General features: G+C 35.9%; 1 protein-coding gene across 1 annotated transcript; it reads left to right on the top strand.

The window, feature by feature from the left end:
• Nucleotides 1-3,401: 3,401 nt before the first annotated feature.
• On the top strand, nt 3,402-10,189 carry LOC111063272 (NADH dehydrogenase [ubiquinone] iron-sulfur protein 3, mitochondrial-like). Its single transcript, XM_039430078.1, is given in 8 exon segments — nt 3,402-3,560; nt 4,051-4,158; nt 5,482-5,729; nt 7,766-7,923; nt 7,925-8,009; nt 9,887-9,942; nt 9,944-9,984; nt 9,987-10,189. Coding segments are annotated over 8 exon segments (819 nt in total). The 5' UTR covers nt 3,402-3,496; the 3' UTR covers nt 10,046-10,189.
• The last annotated feature ends 6,187 nt before the right edge of the window (nt 10,190-16,376 follow it).

Genomic DNA, 16,376 nt, shown 5'->3' with positions numbered 1-16,376 from the left:
TTTCAACGATTAAGGCTGTGCAAAAGCTAGAAATAGACTTTCTACTGATGATATTTTTCAAAGTATTTCGATTTGTATCCTATCAAGCTATCAAAATAAAAAAGTTTTCTCAGGAAAACATTTTTTCCGATCATTACTTTTTGAGATATGAGCGCCTAAAGTTTAGATTTTTGGGACAGAACATTTCAAGTTCGGTAAGAGATAAATTCATGAGATTTCAAGGATAGATTCTCCATGGTATTGTTGATCTGATAAAATAAAAAATTTTGGAAAATATCCATTTTTGAGAAAGTTATTCAATTTACTGAGTTATTTTGGTCAATTTTGGTAAATTGAATAATTTTCTCAAAAATGGTATTTTCCGAAAATTTTCGTTTTACTAGATCAACAATAGCATGAAGAATCTATCCTTGAAATCTCATGGATTTATCTCTTACCGAACTTGAAATGTTCTGTCCCGAAAATCTAAACTTTAGGCGCTCATATCTCAAAAAGTAATCATCGGAAAAAATGTTTTCCTGAGAAAACTTTTTCATGTTGATAGCTTGATAGGATACAAATCGAAAAACTTTGAAAATATCACCAGTAGAAAGTTTATATCTAGCTTTTGCATAGCCTTAAATGATAAATTTCCATGATTATGATTAAATATATTGCTTGACGTATCAACTATATATTTTTCTACATTGTTGAAAGCATGTTCTGGCAACGTCGCCGAGCTATAGGATAGCGCTATCTGCTTTGTCGTATGGTAGACAAGGATAGCACACCAATGTTAATCGAATACTGCCATTATAATGTGGACCTGACTATATTTGCGAGATAACGTCTGCGCATTATCACACAGAGTGAATAAATTTGGCTGAATATATGAATAATCAATGGCCGATGGTCAGTTGATAAATAATACAGCATGCAGCATTTGTGGAGAAGTAATAGACAGACTGCTGGATACTTTCACTGGTTGAGAAACAGGTTCAATGCACAACATAACATTCTCTCAGTTCGTGACACTACAGTATGAAGAGATGACAAAGAAGAAGATGAAGAAGAAGAAGAAGAAGAAGAAGAAGAAGAAGAAGAAGAAGAAGAAGAAGAAGAAGAAGAAGAGAAGAGAAGAAGAAGAAGAATAAGAGAGGAGGAGAAGAAGAAGAAGAAGAATCAGAAGAGAGCACCAAGAAGAAGGAAAATTATAAGTTGAAGATGATGTTGACTACGATGATTATGATTATGAAAGAGCTCATAGAAAAAGCAAGAAGAAAATCGCACGTGGCTAATGCATAATGATGATTAAATAGTTATTATGACAATAATTATAATGATAAAGAGTAAGAGGAAGAAGAAAGAAAAAGAAGAAGAAGAAAAATAATTCGTCGCCACCGACGTTGACGGAGAGGAAACCCAACTAAAAAGAGAAGTTTCAGAAGAAAGTGAAATACGAGAAGCAGAAGAGGAATAATGAGAGAAGAAAGAAAAAAGGAAATGTAGAAAAAGTATGAGAAAGAATACAATGCAGATTGACAAATTGACAAAAGTGATAAAGGAGACGATGAAGGAGAAAAAGAAGAAGAAGAAGAAGAAGAAAGAGAAGAAGAACAACAACAACAGCAAAACAACGAGAAGAGGAATCTCTGTTAGAGGAGAGAATGTAGGGAACTTCAGGAGAAGATGAAGATGACGAAGATAGAAGATGGCATAAGCAGAAGATGGAATAATGAGAGAAGAAAAAAAAAGGAAAAGTAGAAGAGGTATGCGAAATAATAAGATGCAGATTGACAAATTGACAAGAGATGAAGATGAAGAAGAACAACAAGAACGAGAAGAGTAATCTTTGTTTGATTAAGGAGAGAATGTAGGAAACTTCAGGAAAAGTCAAGAATGTAAAACATATTTTAGAAATGTGAGGATATAGTAACTTACCAAGTGAAGGATGTGTCTACTAGATAATATAACCCACGGGTTAATCCACTGATTAAAATACGTTGTTAGCTATTATGGCAAAGTTCACAAGAAATACTATGAAGTTACTGACTGCATTCACAAATCTCTCAAGAGTTTGAAAAACACTTGGCTCATAAATTTCAGTATCTCCATTAGTAAGAACCATTTGAAGTCAATTTACTTTGTAAAGCCTTACTAAGAGTCGTAATGTCCGTTCAAGATGAACAAAAATACCAGAAAAGGATTTTGTTCACACCAGGTGCATATACTGAATAGTATAATGAACTCGGACTTTCTGAGACATATTCTTCTTCTTCTTCTTCTTCTTCTTCTTCTTCTTTTTCGGCTTCTCTTCATACTGTAGTGTCACATACTGAACTAGGCTTTCTGAATAGACTTGGAAATAACTTCTGATTGAAAACTCTAGGAAGTGCATACAAAATTTCATATTAAGTTATATGAGTTACTTACTTCTAGTGTAAGTTAGTGTAAGTAAAACTTGTTGATTACATAAGAAACAGGAATTTATTCATATATACGGTATTCAGTTATTAGTAGATATTATCTCACTGAGCTCTAGTTCATTGGAACGTCTCCAACATTTGAACTCCCGTATTGTAAAATTGTTTGCAAACACTTCACTCTGTTTTTAATCTTCTTCAGTGGAACTATAGAGAAAATATATCACAGAAAGATAATATCCTATGGAATTGGTAGTTTGTGTTCTAAATTTCAAGCCGATTACTGTTCATTATTAGACCTACTGTGCTGGCCGGGTGAGAGTGTAAGAACGGCACAGTATGTGAGAGACTATCAGCGTCACATAATATGTATATATTATAGCTTTACGAATAAGAATTAAGAATCAGCTTGGGTTAACATTGAGAATTGGAACATAAATGTCTTATATCATGGGATATCTTCTCATGCTATCTTTTCTCTATGGTGACACTCATTCATTTTCAGGCAAATACTCTTGTAATTCATATTCCAAATACATCACTCAAATCTTCAAGTTAATCTCGTTTCAATTGAATTTTTTTGACAATGCCAATCTGGAGACCCCAGTCATTGGCAACGACTTCAAGTACCTATTCAATTATTATTTATTCTCCATTGTTCACTTCTAACTCCTAAGAGCAGATTAAGCTAATGTTATAAAGTGGAAATCACAAGGAAATTGTAAAGGTATTCCTATGTTACCTTCTTTTGAGCCAAAAAAGGAATGAATTTGATGTATTGAAACGCTGAACAAGCAATAATATTTCTGATTTCGTGTAATCCTTGATTTATCAATAACTAAAAACCATAATTGTGTATTTTATCAGAGCTGAATGCTTTACATTATTTATATTCTAAACATAAAATCAGAGGAGCATAAAGACGAAGCACTACGATCATTCAAATTTGCCTCTGCTTTGCGACTGTTGCGCTATCTTGACTGCAAACGCTTGTACTGAACAGCTGATTATGTTTTTGAGATTCAGCTGTAGCCGAATTTATGAACTTGTCTGCATGAAAGGTCAGGGAATTTAGATTTTATTTGTTTAAAATAATGGCTTCACAATTATTCAGATTTGCTGTAAGGAATACTACTCAGCTTCCTAAAATATTTTCTGGTAAGTTTCATTAGTTATAACTCTTTAGTTATTCATTACCATAACATTCATAGCATAGAGCTAAATCTAGGTTAGGAAACTAACCTATTCTATTTATGCTATACCTTGTTCAAAATTGAAATAATTTGTTATTATTAATGTATAATGCATTTATAGTCAAACATTTATAGCTGTAGTATTTGAATGTATCTTAAAAAACACCAACTCTGATATTGCTTGTCTTCAAGTATTGGGCTATTTTTCATGGTACCGTAATGGTTTTGATAAAGCAGAGCAGAGTACTTTTCCTGTTTTCTGGGTCTCTAATTAGTCTGCTATTATTTTCACATACAGATGGAAATTAATTTGGATTATCGTTTAATAATAGTTATTCATCAAAGCTAGGCTACCGGTACCAATACTTTTCCTGTAGGAATAGCAACATTTCATCTCCTTATCTATTTTACTTGTTGAGCGAATAACTCAATAATATATTTGATTCTATTTTCAGGTAAACAATTGTTACAAACCTGTATTCGAACAGCGACCACATCCGTAAGTGGAAGTTCACAAGGATGTGATATTCCAGAAATCAAGCCCACTTCACCAGAACAAAGAGGTATTTTATTTCAATCAATTTAGTCTAACTAAATATTCATAGCCTATATTGTTTATGAGACGTATTCATGACACAGCTACATGCACGTCACCTTTTAATCTTATTAATAAACGGTCTCAAGCACATTATTAGTTTTGTAATTTAACGTTTTAATCTTATTCATAGACGGTCTCATAAGCATCTTAATAATAAAATCTAAAAACACTCCCGTGTTCGGATGGACACGTTACCGTCGGTCCCGGCTGCCTAAAAGCAGGTCGTAGGTCATGTCAGAGGCCCTGAAATTGATCAGTTGCGACCTGAAACTCTGACACCAGACCTGAGCCAGCCAGGTCACTCGATATTACTATTATTATTATTATTATTATAAGTATCTTTATTCAAATATACTTAAATGTAGGTAGCCTAAAAGAATGCGTCAATAAAAAATTATTTCTACTCTACTAGCATGTCAGTCATAAAAAATGATGAAAATTACATTACTAACTAATATTCTTCAAGGATGGTTTTCCAAAAACTCATCCACCGTAATAGGCTTTTCTATCAATAATTCATGAAGTTTAGCTTGATTTTCTCAATCCACTGTTAGTGGATATAGTTTCAAAAAGCTTGGAAGTCTATTATAAAATTTGCACCTGCTTAGCTAATTATAATAAATTTGCTCAATATTAGAAAATTATAGATTAGAGCTGTAGGCTTCACTGGAAGCAATAAAAATTAATATTTTAGGATAATAAGTGATTAGTTTAATGGAGTAATAATTAAAAAAAATATTAGTTACTTCTTACTTACTTGATCCTTCGTCGTTGGCTTGTATTACCAGACAGACTGTGTCAAGGAAGACAAGGGGTACATCCCCTCAGATTCTGGTGAGGCCATGGCCCTCATGGCGAATAAAGGCTCAAACTCCAGTTCCGTCAGCTAATAGATGGGCCGCTTACTAGTCGCTTCATTATTGTGCGTTTGAAAATATTTTCTTTCAGCATCCTTCAAAGACTTGGGGAGTTGAACAATTTAAGAGTCGCTATGTGGAAGCTTCCTTGAGTGCCTATCAGTCTGCTACGAGGTATATCCAAATTCCCTGCACCTCGGGTTTGGTGAACTTGTACATTACTCCTTTTTTCAGACTGTCGACTTTGACTTTTACTTATATTAATGAGCAATATATGTAGGCCTACTGGCTGAACATTGTCAGGATTCTCAGGTTCATTTTATCATTCAGTAGATTAGATGTGTTTAAATAACCTTTAAATCTATATTGTGTTGATACTCAATAACAGTTGAAATTTAAATAACATACAAATCTACTTTGCGTTGATACAGTGACAATTCGCAAATACGACGCTGAGTTGCGTGAACGTCTGACCGATTTCGGTCGCTATGTGGCCGAATGTCTGCCGCGTTACGTGCAGAGAGTTCAGCTGACCTGTGGAGATGAGTTGGAGATACTGATAGCACCGGAGGGCATTTTGCCTGTCATCATGTTCCTCAGGAACCATCACAACGCCCAGTACACCAATATCACCGACCTGGCTGGCATGGATGTGCCTAGCAGGATGTATCGTTTCGAGGTGAGAACTATGAATACTGTTGTTTCTTATGGGAGTGTTCACACGATTTGGCTGACATGGATGTGCCTAGTAGGATAAATAATCATATGAGGTGAAATCTTGAGCTATGGATACAGTTGGTTTTATGAGAGTTTTCACACGATTTGGCTAGCATGGATGTATCGTTTCGAGGTGAGAACTATGAATACTGTTGTTTCTTATGGGAGGTTCACAAGATGTGACTGGCATGGATGTGCCTAGTAGGGTGTATGAGGTGAGATCTAGAGCTATAAATACCGTTTGTTCTTACGGAAGTTTTCACGCACAAATGTGCGTAGTAGGATGTATGAGGTGAGACTTCGAGTTATACAAACCGTTGTTTCTTATGGGAGGTTTCACACGATTTGGCTGTCATGGATGTGCCTAGTAGAATGTATCGTTTTGAGGTGATACCTATGAATACCGTTGTTTCTTATGACGGTGTTCACGCATGGATATACTCTGAGCGGTGTACTCCTCTCCTACCTTCTTCTTATGACTTCTCGTCCTCCTGTCTTCTCCTTTTTCTCCTTTCTTCTTTCAACCTCTTATATATTATTCTCATTCTGTCTTGTTTTACATTATTTATCTTCTTCTTAGACCTCCCCTCCTCCTGCTTTTCCTTCCCCTCCCTCGTCCTTTTGTCTAAGGATCTACAACCTGTTATCAGTCCAGATTTCTAGAATTCAGATATCTCTCAGTATTTCAATAAATTTGTCAATGAATTGTAACCAATCTTCGTCTGTCTTAGGTGATCTACAACCTTTTATCAGTACAGATTTCTAGAATTCAGAAAATCTCTTCAGTATTTCAATCAATTTGTCAATTAATTGAAGCAATTTTCGTCTGTCTTAGGTGATCTGCAACCTGTTAACAGTGTAGATTATAGAATTCAGAATATCTCTCAGTATTTCAATAATTTGTCAATTAATTTAAAAAAAAATCGTTTGTCTCAGGTGATGTACAACCTGCTATGAGAGTGTCTCAATTAGACCAGGTTTTGTTTACAGCAGGTCCTATTCTACAATGATTCTATAAACGAGACTGAATGCTCCGATTAACTCAGTAGTTCGATTATACCAGGTGGTCTAAACGAAACCTGGTCTAATCGAGACACAGGACCTGGTCTAATCGAGACACGGCACATGGTCTAATCGAGACATGGGCTAAATCTTAGACCAGTTATAGAAAGACACGCTGGGAAGCCTAGCCAATGAAGCCAACATCTACTGCCATATCGCCCCATCGTGACGTCAGCATCGGATAGAAAACTTTCAGATTGTGTCTATTTCAGATGGAAGTAGATTATTATTTGAGAAAATGGTAAACTCCCGCTGCGCTCCCGCTGAAATAGACACAATCTGCTATGGAAAACAATGTAAACAAACTCTACAGAAAAAGTTTTCTATCCGATGGGGCGATATGGCAGTAGATGTTGGCTTCATCGACTTTCAATATGAATATACAATGGGGCGTGTCTATTCTGTACCGGGTCTAAGGGTCAAATGATGCGGAATGCTTCGATTAACCCAGTAGTTCGATTACATCAGGTCCTGTGTCTCGATTAGACCAGGTTCGTTTAGACCACTTGGTGTAATCGAGCACCTGGTGTAATCGAAGCGTCTCGTTTAGCCGAGGTGTGCGTTTACACCAGGTCCTGTTCCAATCGGAAAAGTCCGACCTTGGTAATCGAACATCTAGACTAATCGAGCACCTGGAGTAATCGAACACCTGGATTAATCGATATGCACCTCTGCTATCAGTGCTGATTTCTAGAAATCTCTCAGTGTTTCAATCAATTTGCAAATGATATATGGATTGATATATGGCTTAATTAGAGATTAGATTTTTGACTTTGTAAATAGATGAATCTTATCTCCAATATTTAGTTATAGGATAGCTATAGGATAATTTAATATTAGATTATACTGACATGTCATCTGTCATTTGAGTGAAACTCAAATTTGTGATAATTGTGAATAAATAAATGAATTGTAACAGATTTCCTTTTGTCTCAGGTGATCTACAACCTGTTATCAGTCCGCTACAACAGTCGGATCCGGGTGAAGACCTACACTGACGAGCTGACACCTGTGGACTCGATCTGCGACATCTTCAAGGGTGCCAACTGGTACGAGCGCGAGGCCTGGGACATGTACGGCATCTCTTCAGCAACCATCCGACCTGAGGCGCATCCTCACCGACTACGGCTTCGAGGGTCATCCGCAGCGCAGGGACTTTCCGCTCAGCGGATATGTCGAGGTCAGCGGTCTTTTTAAAAACAGAGTTATTAAAAAAAAAATAAAAAGAAATCCAAGTACCCTTTTAAAAATTGTTTAGTCACATCATGTTTCGGCTATACTCAGAGTAGAGTTGAAACTTCTGATTTCACGACATTCTTGGGTCTGATGGTGGAGAGTGATTCGAAATGGAAGCTACATATTTCTCATGTCACTAGTGAATTGAATAGAGCCTTGTTTGCATTAAGAGTAGGGAGTGAAAAAACTGTTCTTTTGGTTTATTACGCTTATTTTCTGTCAGTTATGAGATGTGGAGTAATTTTTTGGGGAAAAGTATAGAGAATAATGGAATATTCATACTGCAGAAAAGCCATTAGGATAATATTTATAAGATTAATATAATGCGTTCTTGCAGACCTTATTTCAAAGATAAGAGATTGCTGACGGCTCCTGCTATTTATATATTAGATTTAGCAATCATCGTTTAGACGATGTATGTACGATGTATGATGCAAAATAGACGAATGTATGAGGAGAACCAAGTGAGTCATCCCCATCACACAAGATTTGGAGGTTTTCTTTACCACACCACAGACTTAGCCTGCTGGAGAGTTGCCCGTTTTATATGGGTATGAAAATATTTAATTCAATCCCATCTCACATAAGAGAAATTGATTATGAAATGATTGAAAAATCTAATTTCTTAAAAAAATATTTTGATTATTTTTAGCAAGCATGAACAGTTAATATTACATCATTAAACCTGTATCAGTTACCTTCTATAGAAGGCATTGATAAGACAGAGCAACGTTTGATAAGGCAACGTTTTTCTCCTATATTTCTTCACTGCCTTTATGACGCGGACCTCACTAAAGATTTATATTTTTATTTATATTCAAGAGTAGCCCTAAAGAAAAAGACCGAGTTTTTAAATTTGGTTTATACAGATTGGTCCAACAAAGGTGTAACAGCTGAAGACTATAGTTCCAGATGGACACGTCAAGTCGTCGGTCCCTGCTGCCTAAAACAGTTGTTAGATCATGTCAGAGTTATCTAATTTGGTGAATACAGAGTGTCCCACGAAAGGTGTAACAGCCGAATACCATAGTTTCGGAGCACACGCTAAGTAGTCGGTCCCGGCTGCCTAAAAAAAGTTGTTAGGTCATGTTACAGGCCTGTGCGACCTGAAAACTCTTAACACCAGACGTGATCAAGCCAGGTCACTCGATATTATAATTATTTAGCGTCCAAAACAGAGTTATTAAATTTGGTTGAACCAGAGTGTCGAAAGGTGTAACAGTCAATACCATAGACTCTACAAGTAGAGTTAATTTATCTGGATACTACTATAATTGGATATTAATATTTCATGATATTGTAGTTCTTTTAGGATAGTTTTTTTTCAATAATTTTGTTGTGACACATGTGTTGTATATTGTGACGAAAGTAATGCTTCTGAAGACTTCAGAAACGGATACAATAAAATTTGTTCTACATGAAATTTGCAAAAAACATGATCCCAGTAAAATGTTCTTATATCGACCTTGGTTTTCGAGATCTCAAATCGAAAAAATCTTCTTTATACCACCAGGCAATAAATAGTGAGGCAGAGCTGCAACGCTGTTCTCCTATCTTTCTCCACTGTCATTTTATTGTGGACTTAATATTTGAAGAGTAATACTTCAATTCAAATAGAATCCCCAATGAAACCCACTGTCAAATGATTCATGTAAGAGAAATATTTAGCTGTGTTCATAATTTTCATCAACTCTGTATAATTAAAAGTTTCAGGTTTCAAAGATTACAGTACAATCAAAGATTACAGTACAACAGTTCTTGAGCGAGTTCTTCTAACCAAGGGGTCACTAGTTTTAATAGATACTTGAATGTTTGTTGCAGGTGCGTTATGACGACGAACGTAAGCGTGTAGTGGCCGAACCAGTGGAGTTGTCACAAATTCCGCAATTTTGACCTCTCGAATCCGTGGGAACAGTTCCCCACTACCGAGATGCCCCACCGGCAGCCGAGAAATTCCCATCGATACTGCCTAAGAAGTAGACTTTCCCGACCCCATCTAATGTTTCAGTAACTATATAAATACTATGTTATGTAACTACAAAATGAAAAATATTTGAAAATCATGTTCAAATTTATAATTACTATGTTATGTAACTAAAAAAATGATAAACTATTAGAAAATCATTGTGTTTGGGTTTATCAGTTCTTATCAGCATATTGATTTTATTTATGAAAAAAGGGTTTCTTCCCCCATCTATCCAGTTATTCTGGGCGTACACGGTTAGTCAAGACAAGACTCGTCACGTTTAGACACAATACTTCACATAGTTGCTATGAAGACTGTCTAAATGCAATGATTAATCAGTGGAGGTTGCATCCAAGATAACTATGGAAAAATATTGAGTAAACGTGTCTGATCATGTCTTGTCTTGTCTTGACTAACTGATGTGCGCCTAGCCTTAAGGTGCGTACAGACTGTCGCTCTGCTCCGCAACCGAACGTCACTCCAGCAGAGCGATTGATGATCTACCGGGGAGCAACAGTGGTTCGACGGGAACGCGTCTAACGTTCATGATGGGTGCGTGGGCGGCGCGACTGTGGTTCGATGGAGGAACGAGGGCGGTACGAGGGAGGAGCGTGCTCGGTGCGGGTGGAAGAGCGTATATGTGTGACGCAGCTTTATACACAACTCTTCCAACTGGTATTTGCCTAATGAAGGACATTTATTTATCCATTTACACATGCACAGAATCAAAAACAATTGGTAGAGAAACAACAGAATTAATCCAAAACTATTCCTCTTGTGAGTGTAAGAGAGGCCGACTGCGCCCTAACTTCGCTCTCTAGGAAAATAAAGGCATAAATAATATTATTTAAAACTGGTCATGGATGTAGAAGGAGGAATTAAAGATTCGTTAGAAATTATTTTCGGTATAGTGGGGTCCACGTTATAATGGCAATGGAGTAAGATATGAGAATAGCCTTCCGATTCTCTGTCTTGACACTGCCTTCTATAGAGAATAGCGTACTTAATAAAAACAATATAAACTAGCGGTACTCTTTTTATTAAAACCATTTAACGTTTTATTAAAGGGTAGGTACTACAAGTTTATATTGTTTCTATTAATTTGAATAAGTAGCCCATGTAAGTGGAGTGATTTTAGCTGTTACCTGTATATGGATAGATATTAACTGTTCGTTCTTGTTAAAAAATAATCAATATGTTTTATCCAAGAAAAATCGTTTTCTCACTATAGTAATAATTCAACTTACACCGTACCATGATGAAAGAAGTTCGAGGTACAGTAGTTGTAGTGTTCGAAATTTATCTCGATAATGAAATAATCCCGAAAATGTTTGGAAGAGTACTACTATAGGCTACAGTAACTATCTTACCCACAGTTACTACCCAATACATAGTTATTATACACATGGGTAAAGGGCCCCATACACTAGGAAGGGATCTGCGAACCTATTTCCCAAGTGTATGTGGAAAATTGGCAAACCTTGAACCAATTCGTGACGAATTTGGTCTTCAATCTCGGATAAAAAAACTTTGTTGGTTCGTTCGCCAGGGCGCATAATCTATCTATATAATTATATATTCAATATATTTTTGCCCAACAGCAGCTGCAAACTGTAAGACACTCATCTCTAGACTCCGAAAGATACTGAAGTAACGAACGGTTGTTCGCTCTCCCCACTACAGTGTGTGGGAAGAATCCTACACGAACTTGGTTCCCCGAATCAAGTTTCCCTAATGTATGGGGCCCTTATATAGTTACTGTACTATAGACGTACTCTGAATTAAAAAATCTGGTGTGGCGCACTCACACAACTTCCTTGCCGTTATGAAAATTGATCAACTGACGCTAGTGTTCACGCGCATCTCAAGTCTACTACTTATAACCAAGATCTAGCCAGCTGGTGACAGGACAATAACGCTGGAGACACACGAGGTCTGCTATCTCTTCATAGTGAATGATTTAATAGAATCAACAGTTGCCAACAGTTGCCATTGAATAATCACGTTTTCTCGAATTTCAAGCTTATTTCAATTTAGGTGAATATGTTACTGAACATTACTTGTAGAGATTTCATTCCCAATCTATTCCAACTTGAATTTTGTTAAATTGTATCGAATCCTGATATTGGGAATCTAAATCAAAATTGCATAGATGGGGCGGAGCTCCTGAAATTTTTACAGATATGGGACTGTGCAGTTGATAGAGCTTATCAATGACTATTTTAGGTATAAATTTGATCAAAATCGTTGGAGCCGTTTTCGAGAAAATCGCAAAAACCCCTGTTTTGACAACATTTTAGCCGCCATCTTCAATTGCATTTGATGGAAATTGTTCGTGTCGGATCCTTATAGTGTAAGGACCTTAAGTTCCAAATTTCAAGCCATTCCGTAATTGGGAGATGAGATATCGGTACAAAGACGCACATACACAATACCAAAACCACTTTTTTTGGACTCAGGGGACCTTGAAACGTGTAGAATTTAGAAATGGGGTACCTTAATTTTTTTCGGAAAGCAATACTTCATTACCTATGGTACCGTAATAGGGCAAGGAAAGTAAAAACGTTGAGACTTGGAGAAAATATCCGTCTTGACAAAGTATTTGAAAAATCAATATTTCTGCTATAAACCATATGACTGGATAGACTACTCTGTATCTAATGACTATGTGTCGAATTGAATACATTCTGTCATATGGGTTTGCATGGAAAGATTAGAGAATTTCGCACAATTTGGCAACAGGAATATTTTCCCTAGTCTCAAGTTAGGGTTGTACGGCAGAGCGGACCAGGGTCCTAGCTCCGCCCTAATAGAGGCCATATAATCATTAAATCTCAACTATCTCATAAAGACTTTAGTTGTAATACAAGCTCAAAAGTCTAATCGTAATGGCGCGCTACGATTGGCCGAATAAGCTCCCCCATTGTTGTCTCAATTGCTGTTAAGGGCGTACAGATTTACCGCCGCGAACATGAGCAATTCACTTTTAATCAGCTGATGCCAAGCTTTTATATCTGTATCTTACCGTTTCTGTAAAAATACAGATATAGTCAGCTGATTAAAAGTGAATTGCTCATGTTCGCGCGCGTATATCTGTACGCACCTTTAGCCAATCATACCTCTCGGATGTCCGTTCAGCTTTTGTGAATGGAACGCAAATGGAGGATTCACTTGTTTAAAATATTACTCATCATTGGTAGTCATTGGTAAGATTAACTTTAAATGTCTACGGCCCGGTGCAAAAAGCCGGTTAAATTTAACCATGATTAATTTCACGAGAACCATCAGATAAGGTAAATAATAAGAAACCTTTTTGATAAGTCGGCTTCACTGATTGGATCTCGTGGAATAATCACGATTAAAATCTAACGTGCTTTTTGTGCGACCGGCACTAAATGGTTTAATGGAGGCGTTATAGTGTTATTCATAAGTAATCCATTCACCAGATAAAGCAGGATTCTCACAATCATATCAGTGAAAGTGAAAATATTATTCCTATAAGTTCTAATGACACTATTCAGCTCGCTAGGCCGTGCTTAGTGTGAATAGTCTAATTAGAACTCATGTAAATTATATTTTCAAGGTGTCTGCGACTTCCACTGATACAGATATGTACTGTACGGGAATCCACCTTAAGGCTATAGCTTCACACCGCATTCGGTTTCATTCGGTTCGGTTCGTTACCGGAAACGAATGAGGCTTTCATACTGTCAGTTTTAATTCGTAAGGTTCTAATTAGGTATTTTCTTCTCAAACACAGCTGTGTTTGGATTTCACAGTAGTTCATGAATATAGCAGCTGTGTTAATTGTAAGCTGCGTACACATATACGCTCTTCCAACCCGCACCGAGCACGCTCCTCCCTCGTACCGCCCTCGTTCCTCCATCGACCATATCGACCACCCCCGCACACCATCATGAACGTTACGGAAGATGTTAGATCTTCTCGCGTTCCCCGGTCGAACCACTGTTGCTCCCCGGTCGATCATCAATCGCTCTGCTGGAGTGACGTTCGGTTGCGGAGCAGCAGAGCGAAACAGTCTGTAAGCACCTTAGAGTGTTATTTCTTGACCAACAAAATTTTAAAGTTTATTAAAAATTGTGAATTATTTGATGTTTCTTTTTGATTATGTTAACTTTGGATGTTCAGAGAGATTATTTTTTAAATTGAAAATTTGTTCCTGTTTTGACACATGTATATAAACTTCACTCTTCTCTCCATTGATGAAATCATGTAATATTCATGGAAAAATAAAAAAATTCTCCCTGAGTTTTAATTTATAACTTTCATATTTTTGAAAAAAATGTTCCTGTGAACTAACAGAAATGAATTGACCATATGATTTTGACTTGGAAAATTTTGAATCAAATCAATTCAAAACATATACTTTCTCCACTACATTTAATCAACTTTTATTTTCAAATTATACTGTATTGTAATATTTATAATTTTCTTTTTAGTATCAAGTTTTTTTTCATTAGACCTCTTTCCCCACACACAGACTTGTCTATGTGGGAAAATTCACAAGTATTTATATTATTTATACATGTACTGTGATGTTTGTAATGATTTCTGTGAATAAACTCAATTTGAATTTGAAACAGATAACGATATTAGGTTAAAATAAAACAAAAAGGCAAGCGTTGTGAAGACTTTGTTTTTCCTGTTCCCTAGCAACGAATTCGAATACGACGAAACCTATTCGTGTCGAGGGGGCGTTCTGTGCTATGCGGTTGCTATTCGGTACCTAATTCAAACCGAATCATCGTTTTCACACTTATCGGAATTTGCCGAAAACGAACGAACCGAACCGAAAGTGTGTGAAGTAGCCTCTCGCTAACGATTTAAACCTGATGGAATTATTAGAGTCAAGTGGGCGTTCGGTTCTAAGCGGTTTCTATTCGGTACCGAATTCAAAACGAATTACCGTTTCACACTTATCGGAATTTGCCGTAAACTAAACAAACCGAATGAGTGTGCTACTAGCCTAAGGCTCCGTTCAACCAATGCTAACGATAGACAAACAAGTCCGCTGAAGAGATTTAAACTGGACTCGGCGTTTTTTTTATTAAAAAAGAAATTCACTTACTGTTGAGTTATTGAAAATTACTTAATAATATACAAAGAGTGTAACCAGACGTATCTTTATTTAGAACTGAAACAATTACAAATTGAGTTTGTTAATATTTTAAAAACATATGTTTCAGTAAACATTATGTCTAACTTCTATTAATCACTTACAAACTACAGTTTACAATAGTTGGCCTCCTCAACACCCCTTATAGCCAACCCTAACCACCTCTAGTAAATAACAATAGAAAATTACTAAGTTATATAAATTTAATCACAAACTAAAAGGAAAAACGTTTACAACAGCTAGATTGAACAAATTTGATTACCGACAAAAAAAGTTATATAGAAAAAAACACAAGTTATAAGAAATTTATTACAAACTAAAAGCAAAAAGTTTACAACGATTGAAAAAAATGATAACAGGCGAATTTTTTATATCAATGTGATTTCTGTAAGATATATTTTCCATACAATTTTCAAAATAAATTTTAATTGAATCGTATAAGCTGAGATTTGGCTTCAGTTGAAGTTACAATGACTTCACTTACAAACTAAGTTTACAATAGATGGCCTCCTCAACACCCCTTATAGCCAACCCTAACCACCTCTAAAATAACAAAGAAAATTACTTATAGAAAATTACAATGAATAAGTTACAATAAATTTAATTAAAACTTGGAGAAAAAAGTTTACAACAGTTGGATTGAACAAATATGATTCAGACAGAAAGGTATATGAATTCCCAAGTGTGACTTCTGCAAAGATTTAAAATTAACATTACTTCAAAAAGAAATTCAATTAATACCAAATTAATAGTCTTAACTTTGAAATACAGTAAATTTTTGAGACTAAAAACATCACACTATCTTAACTTGTTTTGAGTTTATTCAGGCAATATAAGTTGATAATTTTTATCAAAAAAATTAAGGAATTGCTGAGAGCATATTGATTGGATTTAGCATGCTACAGTATAAACGAGTTACTGTAAAAAATGAATCCAAAGCTCCGCCAATTTATGTAGATGCATAACAATATGATTATTATCTATAGTTATTATATTACAAATTGCTTTTTCATATCATATACAGTTCAATGATTATTTTCTTAGTCTATATTATGTAAATTCATCTATAAATTTGCTGTATTGTAGCTATTGTATATAAGTGTATAAGCCAGTATATATTGTAATCTACATAAATAAAGTAGGCCTACTCATCAATAAATCAATCAATCTCGCATACTTGGACTAGGAGATCTAGATAAGATGCCATC

This window comes from Nilaparvata lugens, chromosome 6 (genome assembly GCF_014356525.2).
Source record: "Nilaparvata lugens isolate BPH chromosome 6, ASM1435652v1, whole genome shotgun sequence".
NCBI classification, from domain to species: Eukaryota; Metazoa; Arthropoda; class Insecta; order Hemiptera; family Delphacidae; genus Nilaparvata; species Nilaparvata lugens.
The sequence above is the reverse complement of the archived record's forward strand: the minus strand, read 5'-3'. Positions and strand labels throughout refer to the sequence as shown.